Source organism: Hyla sarda, chromosome 1 (assembly GCF_029499605.1).
Source record: "Hyla sarda isolate aHylSar1 chromosome 1, aHylSar1.hap1, whole genome shotgun sequence".
In the NCBI taxonomy this organism is placed as follows: domain Eukaryota; kingdom Metazoa; phylum Chordata; class Amphibia; order Anura; family Hylidae; genus Hyla; species Hyla sarda.
In genome coordinates, this window is record NC_079189.1 from 121,221,986 (window position 1) to 121,240,366 (window position 18,381).

General features: G+C 40.3%; 1 protein-coding gene across 1 annotated transcript in view; it reads right to left on the reverse strand.

The window, feature by feature from the left end:
* Positions 1-8,951: 8,951 nt before the first annotated feature.
* SAP30 (Sin3A associated protein 30) overlaps positions 8,952-18,381 on the reverse strand; it is a 51,612-nt gene continuing 42,182 nt past the window's right edge. Inside the window, exons 3-4 of the mRNA XM_056560786.1 lie at positions 14,728-14,826; positions 8,952-14,140 (exon numbers count right to left, since the gene is read on the reverse strand). Of these exons, the coding sequence (XP_056416761.1) occupies positions 14,018-14,140; positions 14,728-14,826 (222 nt within the window). The 3' untranslated portion in view covers positions 8,952-14,017. The remainder of the gene's footprint in view (positions 14,141-14,727; positions 14,827-18,381) is intronic.

The window sequence follows — 18,381 nt, forward strand, 5'->3', positions numbered from 1 at the left end:
CTCTCTGACTGCTGAAGATAGGCGCGGTACAAGGGAGTAGACAAGAGCAAGGTCGGACGTAGCAGAAGGTCGGGGCAGGCAGCAAGAATCGTAGTCAGGGGCAACGGCAGGAGGTCTGGAACACAGGCTAGGAACACACAAGGGAACGCTTTCACTGGCACGATGGCAACAAGATCCGGCGACGGAGTGCAGGGGAAGTGAGGTATACATAGGGAGTGCACAGGTGAACACACTAATTAGACCAACTGCGCCAATCAGCGGCGCAGTGGCCCTTTAAATCGCAGAGACCCGGCGCGCGCGCGCCCTAGGGAGCGGGGCCGCGCGCGCCGGGACAGGACCGACGGAGAGCGAGTCAGGTACGGGAGCCGGGGTGCGCATCGCGAGCGGGCGCCACCCGCATCGCGAATCGCATCCCGGCTGGAGGCGGTATCGCAGCGCACCCGGTCAGTGGATCCGACCGGGGCGCTGCAGTAGCGAGGATGTGGCGAGCGCTCCGGGGAGGAGCGGGGACCCGGAGCGCTCGGCGTAACACTAGTCAGAGGAGGAAAATGGCTCTACAAGGTCCCCTCTGCATAAACTAATCTCTTTGAGGACCTCTGGTAAGAGTTAGTGCAATGTGGGGCAACAGGTCACAGACATTTCTTAAGCATATGTCCTGTGCATAGGGTATTGGGCCACAAAACCATAAGTAAAGTATTTTAGAATCTGCACCACAGTAAGCCAACCTCTGTAGGCCCTTCACAATGGAAACTAATTGGACTGTTCCTGTATTCTGTCTGCAACTGCATTACCACTAGCAACACCACCTACCTATTTTTTGTAAAGAAAAAAAGTTCTCACATTCTATGTACCAGTATTTAGTCAGCCACTAATTGTGCAAGTTCTCTCACTTAAAAAGATGAGAGAGACCTGTAATTTTCATCATAGGTATACGTCAACTATGAGAGACATAATGAGAAAAAAAAATCCATAAAATCACATTGTCTGATTTTTAAAGTATTTATTTGCAAATTATGGTGGAAAATAAGTATTTGGTCAATCATAAAAGTTCATCTCAATACTTTGTTATATACCCTTTGTTGGCAATGGCAGAAGTCAAACATTTTATGTAAGTCTTCACAAGGTTTTCACACATTGTTGCTGGTATTTTGGCCCATTCCTCCATGCAGATCTCCTCTAGAGCAATGATGTTTTGGGGCTGACCCTGGGCAACACGGACTTTCAACTCCCTCCAAAGGTTTTCTATGGAGTTGAGATCTGGAGACTGGCTGTCCACTCCAGGACCTTGAAATGCTCCTTACAAAGCCACTGCTTTGCTGCCCGAGCAGTGTGTTTGGGATCATTGTCATGCTGAAATACCCAGCCACATTTCATCTTCAATGCCCTTGCTGATGGAAGGAGGTTTTCACTCAAACACTCATGATACATGGCCCCATTCATTCTTCCCTTTACATGGATCAGTCGTCCTGGTCCCTTAGCAGAGAAACAGCCCCAAAGTATGATGTTTCCACCCCCATGCTTCACAGTAGGTATGGTGTTCTTTGGATGCAACTCAGCATTCTTTCTCTTCCAAACAGGACGAGTTGCGTTTTTACCAAAAAGTTCTACTTTGGTTTAATCTGACCATATATAAATAGAGAAAACTGATGGGCACCACCTCAATAAAGATTGGGTGCAATAGGCTGCAACTGAATGTAAACCCAGAAGAAGAAAGAAAGCTAGCAACCATATGTAAATTGCACACCACAAATATTCAATATGTTCCAAAAAATATATAAATCTTTATCACAAAACAAACAGATGAGTACACACAGTTAAAAACAATTAAAAACACATAATCCAAGAGCGGAGGAATATAATCCTACTACGCCCACCCTGCAGTGGGTGCAAATAACCCTAAGATGTGAGCCAGTCCCGGACCAATAAAACACAAACCAATCTATGCAGCAATATATAGTGATTGTACCAATAAATAGCACCTGACAAGTATTAATATAATATAAAGATCACCTAGCAGCCTATCCAATGTCAGTGTAATAAAAAATATATATGTAAATCTCAGTGCATATAATAAGTTTGTCTGAACAATATAAGGTGCAATACTACAACCTGGAAAAAGTGCTGTATATCCGTCAGGTCTGGCTGTCAGGCTCAGTGCTCTAGTGCTGCTAACGGGACTCCTAACATCCAAAGCAGGGAGAAGCTGATCCCACGCGTTCCGCCTCCAGCTACCACGGGGTGAGATCTTGCCTTGAGCCCCAGATTGAGGGAGATTGTCAGTGGTCTTGTATGTCTTCCATTTTCTAATAATTGCTCCCACAGTTGATTTTTTTCACACCAAGCTGCTTGTCTATTGCAGATTCAGTCTTCCCAGCCTGGTGCAGGTCTACAATTTTGTTTCTGGTGTCCTTTGACAGCTCTTTGGTCATGGTCATAGTGGAGTTTGGAGTGAGACTGTTTGAGGTTGTGGACAGGTGTCTTTTATACTGATAACAAGTCCAAACAGGTGCCATTAATACAGGTAACAAGTGGACAGAGGAGACTCTTAAAGAAGTTACAGGTCTGTGAGAGCCAGAAATCTTGCTTATATGTAGGTGACCAAATACTTATTTTCCACTGTCAATTTGCAAATAAATTCTATAAAAATCAGACAATGTGATTTTTTTTCTCATTATTTCTCTCATAGTTGAGGTATACCTATGATGAAAATTACAGGCCTCTCTCATCTTTTTAAGTGGGAGAACTTGCCCAATTGGTGGCTGACTAAATACTTTTTTGCCCCACTGTATTTCTCTAGCTTGTCTAGTTTGTATTACTAAAATAAAAAAGGCCCAATTAAATTGGTATAATGGTAACTTCCAACAGCCCTGTTATTAGTACTTAAGTTATGTTCTGCAGTCATATAATTTTAGAAATGACAGGGTCTGATCTTTTAAGCATGCATGAGAGCTTTACATGATCAGGCTTCTCTCTCTCTCTCTGTAATACCACACACAACCTGGGGATAGGTGTGCTGCTTTTTTCTTTTTTTAAGAAATCATCTGTCTTTCTAATGCTGGATAATCTCTTTAAAGTCAATTTTACATGCAGCCACCGCAAGGGACTGTGAGAAGGAATAAAGCCCTAGCGGTAGTTGTCGCTGCAGCAGAAAACCTGCATTTATATTGTTAAGCACCCATGTTTTGGAGTGGCCTAGGTTCAAATTGGTTATCTTAGCATTACATTTTAATATACTGTATATAGCTAATGTTTTGCTGTGTGAGGACCATGGGGGGGGGGGGTAAATTTTATGTGCTTTTGCTCAGGCAGAGCTGGTCGTCATGATCAAATTCAGCTCCAAGTGACATGGCAACCTGGCCTTCTAATTGGTGTGCGAAATCCCATGGCTGGTGCAAGTGTTCACCCCACTTTAACGGACAGGATTCATAGTCTTTAAGGGGGACTGTGGCCATGATTCAAAGGGTATGGCTCATGTGGTGTGCAGTAAGAGTGACATTGGTGGTGCTAGGTGCTTGCAAGAGCAAAAAAAAAAAGGCTTGTTTGTCTGGAATAGACAACAGATGGTGCAGCCTGAAAGTAAGAGGTGCATGTCGAGACCTGGTGGAACCATAGTGAGTCTGTCAGGAATGAAAGGGCTGCTGCATGCCAAATGTCCTGAGCTTCAGTGAGAGCTGACAAGAGAGCACATGAGGACTCTGGTAACATTCTACTTCTAACTTGGAGACATGTAAAGACTGTATTGAAAAGTTCACCAAGTTAGAATTAGAACATTAGTCTGCCTGAGAGGAGCAAACCTGCAATAGAACCCAGTACAGTGGGGATCAAAAGTTTGGGCACCCCAGGTTAAAATTTGTATTAATGTGCTCAAAGAAGCCAAGGAAAGATGGAAAAATCTCCAAAAGGCATCAAATTACAGATTAGACATTCTTATAATATGTTAACAAAAGTTAGATTTTATTTCCATCATTTACACTTTCAAAATAACAGAAAACAATAAAAATAAAAAAAATGGCGTCTGCAAAATTTTGAGCACCCTGCAGAATTTATAGCATGCACTGCCCCCTTCGCAAAGCTGAGACCTGCCAGTGTCATGGATTGTTCTCAATCATCATCTGGGAAGACCAGGTGATGTCAAACGCAAAGTTTTTAACCCCTTAAGGACCAGGCCATTTTACACCTTAGGACCAGAGCGTTTTTTGAACATCTGACCACTGTCACTTTAAACATTAATAACGCTGGGATGCTTTTAGTTATTCTGATTCAGATTTTTTTTTTTTCGTGACATATTCTACCTTATTTTGGTGGTAAATTTTCGGCGTTTTTCGGTGAAAAATCACAAAATTTCATGAAAATGTTTAAAATTTAGCATTTTTCTAACTTTGTAGCTCTCTGCTTGTAAGGAAAATGGATATTCCAAATACATTTTATTTTTCTTCACAAATACAATATGTCCACTTTATGTTGGCATCATAAAATGGACATATTTTTGCTTTTTGAAAAAATTAGAGGGCTTCAAAGTAGAGCAGCAATTTTCAAAAATTACATGCAAATTGCTAAATCTGAAGGGACAGATGTTACAGAACTACAACTCCCAGCATGCCTGGGCAGTCTAGGCATGCTGAGAGTTGTAGTTTGGCAACATCTGGAGGGCTACCGTTTGGGCACCACTGTAACAGTGGTCTCCAAACTGTGACCCTCCAGATGTTGCAAAACTACAACTCCCAGCATGCACAGACAGCCTTTGGCTGTCTGGGCATGCTGGGACTTGCAGTTTGGTCTTCCTAGTGGTTGCCACAGTAAAGATCACTTTACTTTCACTTTCAATTCCCCCCTCCCCCACAGTAGTTTCCCTACCTTACCCAGGATCCAGCAGTCTCTAGCAACGATCGGGGTCTCCAGGCATCTTCTTCCCACGATCCCCTCGACATCCAGGGGTGGCCATGGCAACCCACTGTCCTGCTCTGCCATTGGTCAGAATCAATTCTGACTAATGGCAGGGGATAGGAGTAAATCGCAGCATTGCGACTTCACTCCTACCCTTCAGGATGATCTGGGCTGTCACTGACAGGTCAGATCATCACAATTTTCAGCCCGGAATAGGAGAAAATCGCATGTCTGAATTGACATGCGATTTTCTGCGATCGCCGACATGGGGGGGGGGGGGGGTCCCGGGACCCCCCTCGGCATTTGCACGGCATGCCTGCTGAAGGAATTCAGCAGGAATGCCGCTCCGATCTCTGCCCGGCGCACGGCATAGACCGGAGAAACACCAGGACGTTCTGGAATGTCCTTAGTCCTTAAAGCCCAGGGTGCGGGAACGTTCCAGAACATCCTTGGTCCTCAACTGCTTAAATGCCCAGACTCATCTGACCTTGCCCCAACAATCAGCACCATGGGTTCTTCTAAGCAGTTGTCTAGAAATCTGAAACTGAAAAAATAGTTGAAGCTCACAAAGCTGGAGAAGGCTATAACAAAATAGCAAAACGTTTTCAGATGTCAATATCCTCTGTTCGTAATGTAATTAAGAAATGGCAGTCATCAAGAACAGTGGAACTTAAAGCAAGATCTGGAAGACCAAGAAAAATATCAGACAGAACAGCTCGCAGGATTGTGAGAAAAATAATTCAAAACCCATGTTTGACTGCACAATCCCTCCAGAAAGATCTGGATGTCACTGGAGTTGGGGTAAACTATTCCACTATAAAGGGGGACATTTATCAATGTTTGCTTATGTATTCCTTTTTTTAGTTATTTTTTTTTCTTACAATTTTTTTGCTTATGTGTGACTTATTTATCAACTGCTTTTAGCCTGTTGATAAATTTCTTTCATGTAAGCAATTTTTCTTTTTTTGCTTTGGTAGTGGCTTTTTCTGCTCCATGTCTGAGTTGGAGTAAATTTAGTAGGTTTTTTCATGTAATGCGACTTTTTTTTGCGACTTCCGCACTTGATAAATCTCTGACCACTGCAAGTCAAAAATCACTTTTTGCTTTGGTAAGCAAGATTTTTATTTTTTGCTTAGGACACTGCACAATCAAAAAGTTGCAGAAAAAAAAAAGAGTAGTCGCAAGTGCGACTTTTTTTGCAACAATTTTAAGCATAAAAAACCTACTAAATGCTTTGATAAATGTCCCCCAAAGAAAAAGATACTTGTACAAATATGGTCTTCATGGAAGACTCATCAGAAGAAAACCTCTTCTATGTCTTCACCACAAAAATCAGCGTTTGAACTTTGCAAATGAACATATAGACACGCCTGATGCATTTTGGAAACATGTTCTGTGGATCAATGAGGTTAAAATTGAACTTTTTGGCCAGAATGAGCTAAGGTACATTTGGAGAAGAAGGGGAACAGAATTTAATGAAAAGAACCCCTGTCCAACTGTTAAGCATGGGGGTGGATCAATCATGCTTTGGGTTGTATTGCAGCCAGTGGCACAGGGAACATCTCACAAGTAGAAGGAAAAATTGATTCACTAAAATTTCAGCAAATTTTGGATGCTAACTTGATGTCATCTATGAAAAAGCTGAAGTTAAAGAGAGGATGGCTTCTACAAATGGATAATGATCCTAAACACACCTCGAAATCCACGGGGGATTACATCAAGAGGAGCAAAATGAAGGTTTTGCCATGGCCTTCACAATCTCCTGACCTCAACATAATTGAAAATCTATGGATAGACCTTAAAAGAGCAGTGTGTGACAGACAGCTCAGAAATCTCAAAGAACTGGAAGACTTTTGTAAGGAAGAATGGGCAAAGATACCTCAAACAAGAATGGAAAGACTCTTGGCTGGCTACAAAAAGCGTTTACAAGCTGTGATACTTGCCAAAGTGGGCAATACAAGATATTAACTCTGCAGGGTGCCCAAACTTTTGCAGACACCATTTTTTTTCTGTTATTTGGAAAATGTAAATGATGGAAATAAAATCTAACTTTTGTTGACATATTATAAGAATGTCTAATATGTAATTTGATGCCTTTTGGAGATTTTTTTTCCATCTTTCCTTGGCTTCTTTATGCACATTAATACAATTTTTTTACCTGGGGTCCCCACACTTTTGATCCCCACTGTATATTGAGTTTAGTGCAGGTGAAATAGCTGTCAGATTCTCTTTAATGGTAGTGTACTCTTTCAGCAGAATAATGTGCCCATTTGCACAGCAAAACTTGTTCAGATATGTTTTTTTGGAACAAGGTAAGGAGTTGACTTGGTCTCCAAATTGCCCAGATACCAATATTGAGTATTGGTGGCATGTGTAGGAAAAACAAGTCTGATCCTTACTGTGCTCACAACTAAGGCTGGGTTCACATTACGTTTTGAGCAATACACAATACAGGACCGTGTACGGCTGGGGGGGGGGGGGGGGTCGAGCGAAAAGCCAAATGTGGCCCATATGTAATTCATTTCAATAAGCCGACCGAAGTGAAATGCTGACTTTGGTCGGCTCATTTTTGCCCCATATGCCTTTTTTCCACCGGACCTAAAATCCTAGTGTACCACAGTTTTAGGTCCGGTGGGAAAACCGCATACGGGGCAAAAATGAGCCAACCGGTGTCAGCGTTTCACTCCGGTCAGCTCATTGAAATTAATTGCATACAGTCCAGTATTGCTGAAAACGTAATGTGAACCCAGCCTAACAGGACATAAAGGATCTGCTATCAATATCTTTGAGCCAGATTAAATAGGGCCCCTTCAGAAGTCTTATGGAGTCCATGCCTTAACAATATTATTATTTGTACAGTGAGTCTACTGGGATATAATGTAAAATAATTGTTATCCTGTAATGTAATCGCTTATACTAACAACATGGGGATCATTACGATTGTCTGTTTTAATCATTTCCATAATGACACTTATTGTTGTGTACTCAAAATCTGTTTGTTGCCAATAGCAACTAATCACAGTGTTGTGATTGGCTGCTATGGGCAACAAAGACTGTTTTTCATTTAGACATTCTTTCATGAATCTCCTCTATGTTTTTGATGCCAAGTGTGTCAATGATATTATTAACAGGAACCTATCACATTGTCAATGCAGTCCAATCTGCATTCAGCAGGTTATGGTGTGTTCCAACTTAAAGGGGTACTCCGTCCCTAAAACATCTAATCCCCTATCCAAAGGATAGGGGATAAGATGTCTGATAAGATGCCCCCTCCCATAGACTTGCATTGAGGGGGCGGGGCGTGATGTCACACGGGGGCGGAGTCGTGACATCATGATACTCCGGGCCCGTGGTCATTAAAGGACCAGATGTCTTTGGGTGTAGTACCCCTTTAAAAGGGGTTATCCAGCAGCTGTTTTTTTCCCCAAAAGTATGCTCATTCTGAGATATATAATAAAAGAAACTCACCTCCTGTGCTCCAGCAATGCCACCAGTGTCCTGCACCGAGCCCAGGAGGGATAGTCTTTTTAGGTAGTACCCTAACGTGTCAGATTCAGGAAGCACCCGAGTCCAGTGTGTGACACTGCTGCTCAGAAAAATGCTGGCAGCAGCGATGTCCCGCCTCAGCCAGCGATTCGCTGAGCAGTAGTGTGACAAACTGGGCCAAGGTGCTACCTCGTCCCGACAGTCACACTGTGGTTCAGAAAGAGCGGGGGAGGGAACTGGAGGCACCGCGAGAGCACAGGAGGTAAGTTAACATTTCAATTGTTGTATACCACAGAACAGGCATACTTTTGACCCCCCACCCCCCCCCCAGGCACTGGACAACCTCTTTAATTCTAATAATTGAATTTCAAAGCTAGGAAACTCTGCAGCAGATGGGTAACAACAAAATCTGCTGTGGATTTTCCGTTGCGAAAAATTTTGCTGCAGAAATTCCACAGCAGATTATGTATGCATGAACATATCATGTACAGTTGCATTTTATGTGATTACATTACAGTACTTCTGCTTTCTACACCAGTAGGTAGAACCTAAAACGCCACAATGGTACCACTAGTAAAAATTTGTGAGAATATATTTGAATGTGCCAAGAAAAAACAGACATAATGTGAATGTACATAAAAAAGCACAGTCTATCCTGAAAATATGTGCAAAACATATGAAAATAGCCTCAATACTGTCAATAACAGATTACATATTCATCAGGGGAACTTTTATTTTATTTTTTTATTAAAGCCATCACAATATTATACACTCTGGGTGATCCAGAGATTTAAAGTGGTACTCCGGTGGAAAACCTTTTATTTTTTTTAATCAACTGGTGCCATAAAATTAAACAGATTTGTAAATGACTTCTATTAAAAATGTTAATCCTTCCAGTATTTATTAGTGGCTGTATACTACAGAGGAAGTTCTTTTCTTTTTGGATTTCATTTCTGTCTGTCCACAGGGCTCTCTACTGATACCTCTGTAGCAGGAGAAAAGCCCCATAGCAAACCTCTCCTGCTCTGGACAGTTCCCACAATGGACAGAGGTGTTAGCAGAGAGCACTGAGCACAGACAGAAAAGAAATCCAAAAAAGAAAAGAATTTCCTCTGTAGCATACACCTGCTAATAAGTACTGGAAGGATTAAGATTTTTTAATAGAAGTAATTTACAAATCTGTTAACATTTTTGGGACCAGTTGATTTAAAAAAAAAAAAGTTTTCCACCGGAGTACCCCTTTTAGTCACCAACATTAACCAGTACATGCCAACAACATGGACTAAAATACCCAGAAAATGAAAAGGGCAACATCTAAAAGGCTATATCATGATAGGAAGAGTTTGTGCAATCTAAAGCATTAATACATGCCAAACAAGAAATGTAACTCTAAACTATTGAAAGCATATTTATTCAAGCTAGACTTGTTGGAATGAGTCATGGGGACAGTGTTAATAAACAATCTGCTGTACATAGGGAAATGCAGCTTTTACGGCTATAAGGGGAGATTTATCAAAACCTGTGCAAAGGAAAGAATGCCCAGTTGCCCATAGCAACCAAATGGATCGCTTCTTTCACTTTTCAGAGGTCTCTTTAAAAATTGAAGAAGTGAGCTGATTGGTTCTATGGGCAACTGGGCAAATTTTATCTGCACAGGTTTTGATAAATCTCTCCCATAGTCTTTATGGGATAGGTTTTCTCAGTAGCAGGTGTGCAGTAACACAAATACTTCCTCCATCTTACCCTCCCACAGAAATAAATGAGCATAAGAATTCAGTGTTACTGAAGCATTTTAGGAATTTCTGCACCTATAAGTACAGCAGCATTGCGTAATAAAGCAACTGCAGAGGTTGTATTAGCGTGTTAACTCTTATTACTCTTACTGCTGTACGGATTTCTGTCCATTCTTCATAACCAGAGCTAGCCATTTATTTTCTGGTTCATAATTCTTTTTATTTTTGGACTTATGTTAAACTGGGTTCTCTGAGACTAAAGGTGGCCATGCACATACAGTCATGGCCGTAAATGTGGGCACCCCTGAAATTTTACAAGAAAATGAAGTATTTCTCACAGTAAAGGAATGCAGTAACATGTTTTGCTATACACATGTTTATTCCCTTTGTATGTATTGGAACTAAACCAAAAAAGGAGGAAAAAAGGAAATTGGACATAATGTCACACTAAACTCCAAAAATGGGCTGGACAAAATTATTGGCACCCATAACTTAATATTTGGTTGCACACCCTTTGGAAAATATAACTGAAATCAGTCACTTCCTATAACCATCAATAAGCTTCTTACACCTCTCAGCCGGAATGTTGGACCACTTTTCCTTTGCAAACTGCTCCAGGTCTCTCTTATTGGAAGGGCACCTTTTCCCATCAGCAATTTTAAGATCTCTCCACAGGTGTTCAATGGGATTTAGATCTGGACTCATTGCTGGTCACTTCAGAACTCTCCAGCGCTTTGTTGCCATCCATTTCTGGGTGCTTTTTGACGTATGTTTGGGGTCATTGTCCTGCTGGAAGATCCAAGATCTCGGACACAAACCCAGCTTTCTGACACTGTACAGTGCGAGCCTAAATTTGGTGGAAATTCAGATTTCATGATACCTTGCACACATTCAAGGCCCCCAGTGCCAGAGGCAACAAAACAACCCCAAAACATAATTGAACCTCCACCATATATCACTGGGTACTGTGTTCTTTTCTTTGTAGGCCTCATTGCATTTTTGGTAAACAGTAGAACGATGTGCTTTACCAAAAAGCTCTATCTTGATCTCATCTGTCCACAATACGTTTTCCCAGAAGGATTTTGGCTTACTCAAGTTAATTTTGGAAAAATCTCTCTGTCAGCAGTGGGGTCCTCCTGGGTCTCCTGCCATAGCACTTCATTTCATTTAAAATGTTGATGAATTGTTTGCGCTGACACTGATACTCCCTGTGCCTGCAGGACAGCTTGAATATCTTCTGAACTTGTTTGGGGCTGCTTATCCACCATCCGGACTATCCTGCGTTAACACTTTTCATCAATTTTTCTCTTCCGTCCACACCCAGGGAGATTAGCTTCAGTGCCATGGGTTGCAAACTTCTTGATAATGTTGTGCACTGTGTAAAAAGGCAAATCTAGATCTCTGGAGATGGACTTGTAACCTTGAGATTGTTTATATTTTTCCACAATTTTGGTTCTCAAGTCCTAAGACAGTTCTACTCTTCCTGTTGTCCATGCTTAGTGTGGCACACACAGGCACACAATGCAAATACTAAGTGAACTTCTCTCCTTTTTGTCTGCTTTCAGGTGTGATTTTTATATTGCCCACACCTGTTACTTGCCCCAGGTGAGTTTAAAGGAGCATCACATGCTTGAAACAATCTTTGAAAGGGTGTCAATAATTTTGTCCAGCCCATTTTTGAAGTTTGGTGTGACATTATATCCAATTTTCAATTTTCTTCCCCCCCCCCCCCCTTGTTTTTGGTTTAGTTCCAATACACAAAAATGGAAGAGAAATGTGTATAGCAAAACATGTGTTACTGCAATCCTTTTCTGTGAGAAATACTTCATGTTCTTGAAAAATTTCAGGGGTGCCAACATTTACGGCCATGATTGTAAGATACATGTCTGGTCACCCTTATAATGTGTATTGCGGTGTCCTGATTCTCTCTGTTGGGGAAAAGAAGGTTGGAACATGTCGAATTTTCAATCATTGCCTATAACTCATACTCAAATAAGCTTATTTGTACAGACTGGATAACCCCTTAAAACAAAGTACAAAGTGAATTACATGGCATCACATTAGGAAAATAAACATGGTCTTAGACATTACCCATAGCCATCAGATTTTATCTACTGTTTGTAGTGCAGATTAGGAAATAAGCAGACATCTGACTGCAATGGGCAGCATCAAAGTATACATTTTGTTCTCTGGGTATATAATATATTAAACTTAAAGGTAATCTATATAAATAATGTAAAGTCTATGTTCAGTTCTGCAACTAATGTTTTTGCATTCTTTTAGTGAATCGAGGCTGAAAACGGAAGCTATTTTTTTAATTGGCGTGGTTAAAAGGCTCTTATTTTGTGTCTACAGCTCTAGTTCAGAGCTCTGTGTCTCTAGACTACAAACAAAGCCTGTGTTTCTTTTTTCTGCACTCATACTTCCTTCTATTTGTACTCTCTCTAAACGTAGAGGACGGGTGGGGGGCAGATAAAAGTGTGCATGACTACAGGATTTGATCACACAACTTCCCTTTGAATAGGAGGATTACAATAATCGTCTTAAATGAGCACTGTCAGATTCAAAAACTTTTTATATGTTGTACACCTTGGCAAAACATTAACCTTTCCAATATACTATGTAAAAATCTATTAGATCATCTTTTTATAGAAAGTATGGCTCATAAAAAAGAACACTTGGGGTCACTATACCATCCAGAACATAATTCTGTCCGGCTGCAGCATAATTTTTGTCCATGCTGAAGCACAGGTTGGGACAAAGTCCAGTAGGTGAGGGCAGGACCAGCACGCCTCTGTGCTAACTCCTGTCCTATCAGACTGCAGCATGAAATCAGAGAGGAAGGGGGTTACAAAGCAGCCAGCAGTGATTGGACGAGGATACCCAGCACAGCACATGCCCCTCCAAAGCACAGAATGACAAACCACGTGAGCAACAGAAAAAGGGTATTTGTGAGAGAACTATAGGTGCTAGACACATAGAACTATAGGCGCTAGTACATATCAGAATTAGGTACTGATTAACATATAACTTTTTTTTTTGTAGGATATGACAGGTACTCTAAGTCTTAAGAGGTATTCCCATCTGAAGAGTTTACCCACCTCTACACAGGATCGAGAATAACAAGCTGAGCGATGAGGGTACAACAGCTAGGACTCCCATTGTTTACCCCAGAATGAACAGTGTGCACTGAGCATGCATGATCAATGTTACTTTTATTATCTATTGGACCACCTAAGACTTTTTTTAGCGGCCCCATAGAGAATGAACAGAACGCTGGCAGCGCTGTGCACTCCATTCATTCCGGGGACAAGTTTGCCCTCGTTCTCGGGATCAATAAATAATAAAATTTAACAATTAAATTACTTTGGATGTCTATGTTTGGCGAGTGCAAACTTAGTGAGCAAGGCTGCATGAGGAGTATGGTGGCGCTGTCGATTTATCTTGTCAGGAAATAAATAATCTTCCTCACTGAGCCCCCTATACCAATCTTTGGCATCAGATTACAGCACAGAGTACATAAGGAATTTTATGATCTGTTATTTTGGCCATATTTATTGAAAACTATAGAATTACTTAAAAAATATGTCAGCATTATCCATAATTATCTGGACAAATATGTAACGTACAATTTAGACATGAATGACAGCAAAATTTATTTTTCCAAGGGTTCTGAATGATTGCGTGTCACATGATTACTCTGTCAGATCATACCAGTCAATGCCATGCATAAAGTAAATATCCCTATAGATCAGGTTAAGGAAGCAAAGGCAAATGTCTGATGTAACATCAAATACCATTTCCACAGAAATTACTAAAATTACATTGAACTTATTTACAAATGCCCTTCTTTTCCAAGGCTTGTACAGATCTCCAACAACTACAAATGTCCATAAAACATGAATGAATCTCCTCTAATGGAGACCACCATCAGACTTGTGATCAGGTTTGTTTTTTTCATTCTTGACTGAGCAGATGAAATATGTAAGTGTGTCCTTTTCATTCACTGGAAGTGTTCTGAAGTGACCACCAATGATCTAAGGAGGATAAAAAGAACAACAATTTATATTATGTGTCCATCAAGACTTTGTGCTTCAGGAATTCTTGACAGCTAGACGCATTTGGCTCAATAACATGTGGAACATTATGGTATGTTGCTTTATTTCTCACATCTTCTTATTAAGATACACTGAGTGATGTAAAAAAAAAAAAAAAAATATATATATATATATATATATATATATATATATATATATATTTATGCACTGTATAACAAAGCACTTAGAAGCTTATAACCTACAAATAGGAGACTGCATGGATCTGTTGACATCTTGTCTGAGCCTTATGTCAGATGTATGGATTCTGAACATTAGTCAATGTAAACCTTCAGCAGAAGGCTCAAATGTTTGTGATCGTATAGTCAAATGTATACTATAGAGTATATATTATATATATATTTGTAATGGCTCACTGTATAGGACAGCAGCTGTGGGAGCAGAATTAGATATGTACCAGGTTACAATACCTGATTGTAAATAGAAATAATTCCATTTACTTACAGTGTGTAAAATAAAAATAAAATAATTATAACAAAAAGAAAAATAATTTCCACAATACTACTTACTTCAACAAGCTGTGCTTTATTTAGACCAGGCCTTGCCTGAAGCTTGAAATGCCTCTTATACCTTCTGAGTGTGTTTACTTGTAACTGGAAGAGGTCCACCTAGTTATAGGAGAAATAAAAAATGCAAATTAGAAAAATAGCGGCTTTCTCAAAATGGAACATCAGTAAAATCAAGGTTATTGCAAAGGATTGTTTCTATCTCTTATGATGTTATCTTGAAAGTTAATTCTGAAAGTGGCCTTTAGATCAGTGCATAGGACATTTTCTTCCTTTACCCTAGATATTTGTAAAAAATGTGTTTGATTTATTATTCATAAAACCAAACATTCAGAATTTTCTTAATATGTAAGTGAAATGCAGCTTGATAGAGGTCAGCAAATGCGCCAGTCTTAATAACTTGGTATGGCATGAAAAACATGAGGGGATAGAGAACATAGGCAGCACTTTTAATCTTTATGTTACATACTTTTTTTTCTGAGTCTAAATACTTTTTTTTTTTCCCTGAATATAAAGGGAGTTACAAAAAATAAATGGAAACATTCACATAAATACATGTGTGTGCTGGATCCATTTCTGTAAGCCTTATAGCTTATAACAAACCCTTTTAAAATAGCGTACAGTGACCCCCCGACATACGATGCCCCCGACATATGATCAAATCGACATACGATGGCCTCTCAGAGGCCATCGCATGTCGAAGTCAGCATCGACATACGATGCTTTTTTATGTCGGGGCCATCGCATTAAGTGCTATCCGGCAATGCAAAATGCTTAAGCTGCTGCCAGATAGCAGCTTAATGTTCCCCGTGGGGTGCGGTGAGTATTACGTACCCCTCCACAATGATCCGGGGTGCCCTTCGGGTCCAGCGCTGGTCCTCCGGTGTCTTCTTGGCCCTCTCCGGTGACGCCAATACGAAGCTGCACACGCAGTCCTCTCATCCAATAGGAACGGCGTACGCAGCGACGTAATGACGTCGCTACGTAGGCCCAGTAAGGCCTTGCGGAAGACAGCGGAGGACCGGAGAAGACAGCGGAGGACCGGAGAAGACAAGGAGAGCCCAGCGGAGGCCCGGGGACACCATCGGGAGCGGCGGGGACACCATCGGGAGCGGCGGGACGCGGTCCGGAGCGGCGGGGTCAGGCGAGTACAGCTTCCTATACTTTACATTGAACAAATCCCTCAACATACGATGGATTCGACAAACGATGGCTCGTTTGGAACGAATTACCATCGTATGTTGAGGGAGCACTGTATTAGGCCATTCTGTACTAAGAGGGAAGAACATACTATTTAGTATCCCCTTTTACCAAACAGAGCTGCTATACAAAGGAGACAAGGTATGTCAATAAACGCCAGGCTGGCAATCGGACCTGCTAATCTCACTAGATCTTAGGAACCTAGGGTACATTTATACGTACAGTGTTTGCTGCAGATGTGATGTTGTGTACATTGAATTCACAGTAAATGTGTTATATGTAAATATAATCTAAAAGCGCATGTATCTGGTCTAATATTAGACTGTACCATTTCCAGAGGTCCTTAATATAACTTAAAGGGTAACTCTCATTAAAAAATGTTTTGCTATTGCACTGCTTATGGTAAATAAAAAATATTTCTAATATACTTTGTTTAAAAAAAAAAAAAGAAGTTTTCTATGTTTTATTTGTGCTTAAAAAAGCTCAAGAGCACATTTTACCCCATCTTATACACAGACTTTGGACCGAAGTCCAAAAACAGGAAGTGCAGTCTGGAGTGTTGAGGGGGGTGTGTCCAGCCTCATCCAATCATAGCTCCTCTCACACTTAACTGCCATATGCTGTTGGTTGGACACATCCCTCTCAGCACTCCAGGCTGCACTTCCTGTGTTTGGGCTTCGGTCCAAAGTCTGGGTATGAGATGGGGGGAAATGTGCTGTTTTTTAAGCACAAATAAAACATAAATAATTTTTTTTAGCCAGATATCAGTTATTCGGACCAGTGCGGCGAATGGCTGGATACTGGTCTGAACAGTCACCTAACAATTGGCCACCAATACACCCAGTATGTTTGAATTATTGCGAGTGTATATCAGTGGGTAACCAGAAACGCTGACAAAGTAACATTTATATTTATTATTCTATTGTGCTTTATTATTTTATATTTATTTTTATTTTATTTATTTTATAATTAAAAAAAAAATATTATTTTTCTTTTTCCTTTTTCGTTTTAACTTTTTTATTTTTATTTTTTCACTCATTTTCACTATCACACACACATCTTTACTCTTGTTTTATCTATATTGATAGTTATCATGGGCAACAGCTTTATTGTTTTCTGCACATATGCACTACACACATGCTAACTATCATGCATTCACATTGCGGTTTTTCAATTGCCTTCTTCACATCCACACTGTTGTTTTCCAATTGCCCTCTCTAGATATGCCAAACGGAGATTCGTTCAGTCACAGTACGCACGCGCCGTTCGACAACTGCGATGCGACCCATGTGACTTTGTTCTTCCCCCTGATTGGTGCACTCTTGTCTCCTCTGTTAGGGCTGCTGCGCAGCCTCTATTCCATACACACGCCGTTCTGGCGTACTATCGCCATGTTTACAGCATGTACAGGTGAGCGCCCGCCGCTATTACTTGTCCTCCAGGTGATATTAATGTATTTATATTTGTAATCAAGCTATATTTGTGGTTTTTACCACTTGTTTTTAATAACACTTTTATTTGCAACACTGTATTAATTTGACAATATGTGTATTGTCCCTATGCCTTATATTGTTATGCACTTACACTTATGGATTGCTTGTTTTTATCACGCTTATATTTATAAATTTTTGACATTGATTTGTATTAAATTGTAATTGGCTACTATATATATATATATATATATATATATATATATATATATATATATATATACACACCTTGTGTTCAGTCACTCTGTATGCTTGATAAAGGCTGCACTGGCAGCTGAAACGTTGCATCTGTATTTATAATGGATTAAAGCTACCACCATTTTTTCACTTATTTTGTGTGCTGCAACCGCTTTTTGCTCTCTCTCTCTCGATATATATATATATATATATATATATATATATATATATATATATATATATTTAAACTAGTAAAGGAGTGCAATAGCAAAACTTAGTTTAGGGCATAAATAACAGAGGGTGCTCACATTATCTTTGCTGGATTATCTCCAGGAGAACAAAGATCAGGCATGTTAAATCTAACCATTCACTACCCTGATATCTACTTTAAGGGGATAGTTGGGAGGCCCAATACATGATCTTGCTTAAATTAAAGGATTCAGCCAACTTTAAGCTGTATGGCCCGCATTAGTTTTAGTTAAGGCTGGGTTCACATCACGGTTTCTCCCATATGGGAGCGCATATGGCAGGGGGGAGCTAAAACTTCGCACTCCCGTATGTAAATCATTTCAATGTGCTGGCCGGAGTGAAACGATCGGTCCAGTCGACTCATTTTTGCACAGTATGCGCATTTACAACCGGACCTAAAACCGTGGTAAATTACAGTGTGTATTGCCTTTAATAAACAACCGGATAAACATAGTATGCATTTTTTCATGCCTACTTTGGTGCATAATACAAAAACATAAAGGTGTACCTCTAGTTTATTTTATTTTTATGAAAAATTACT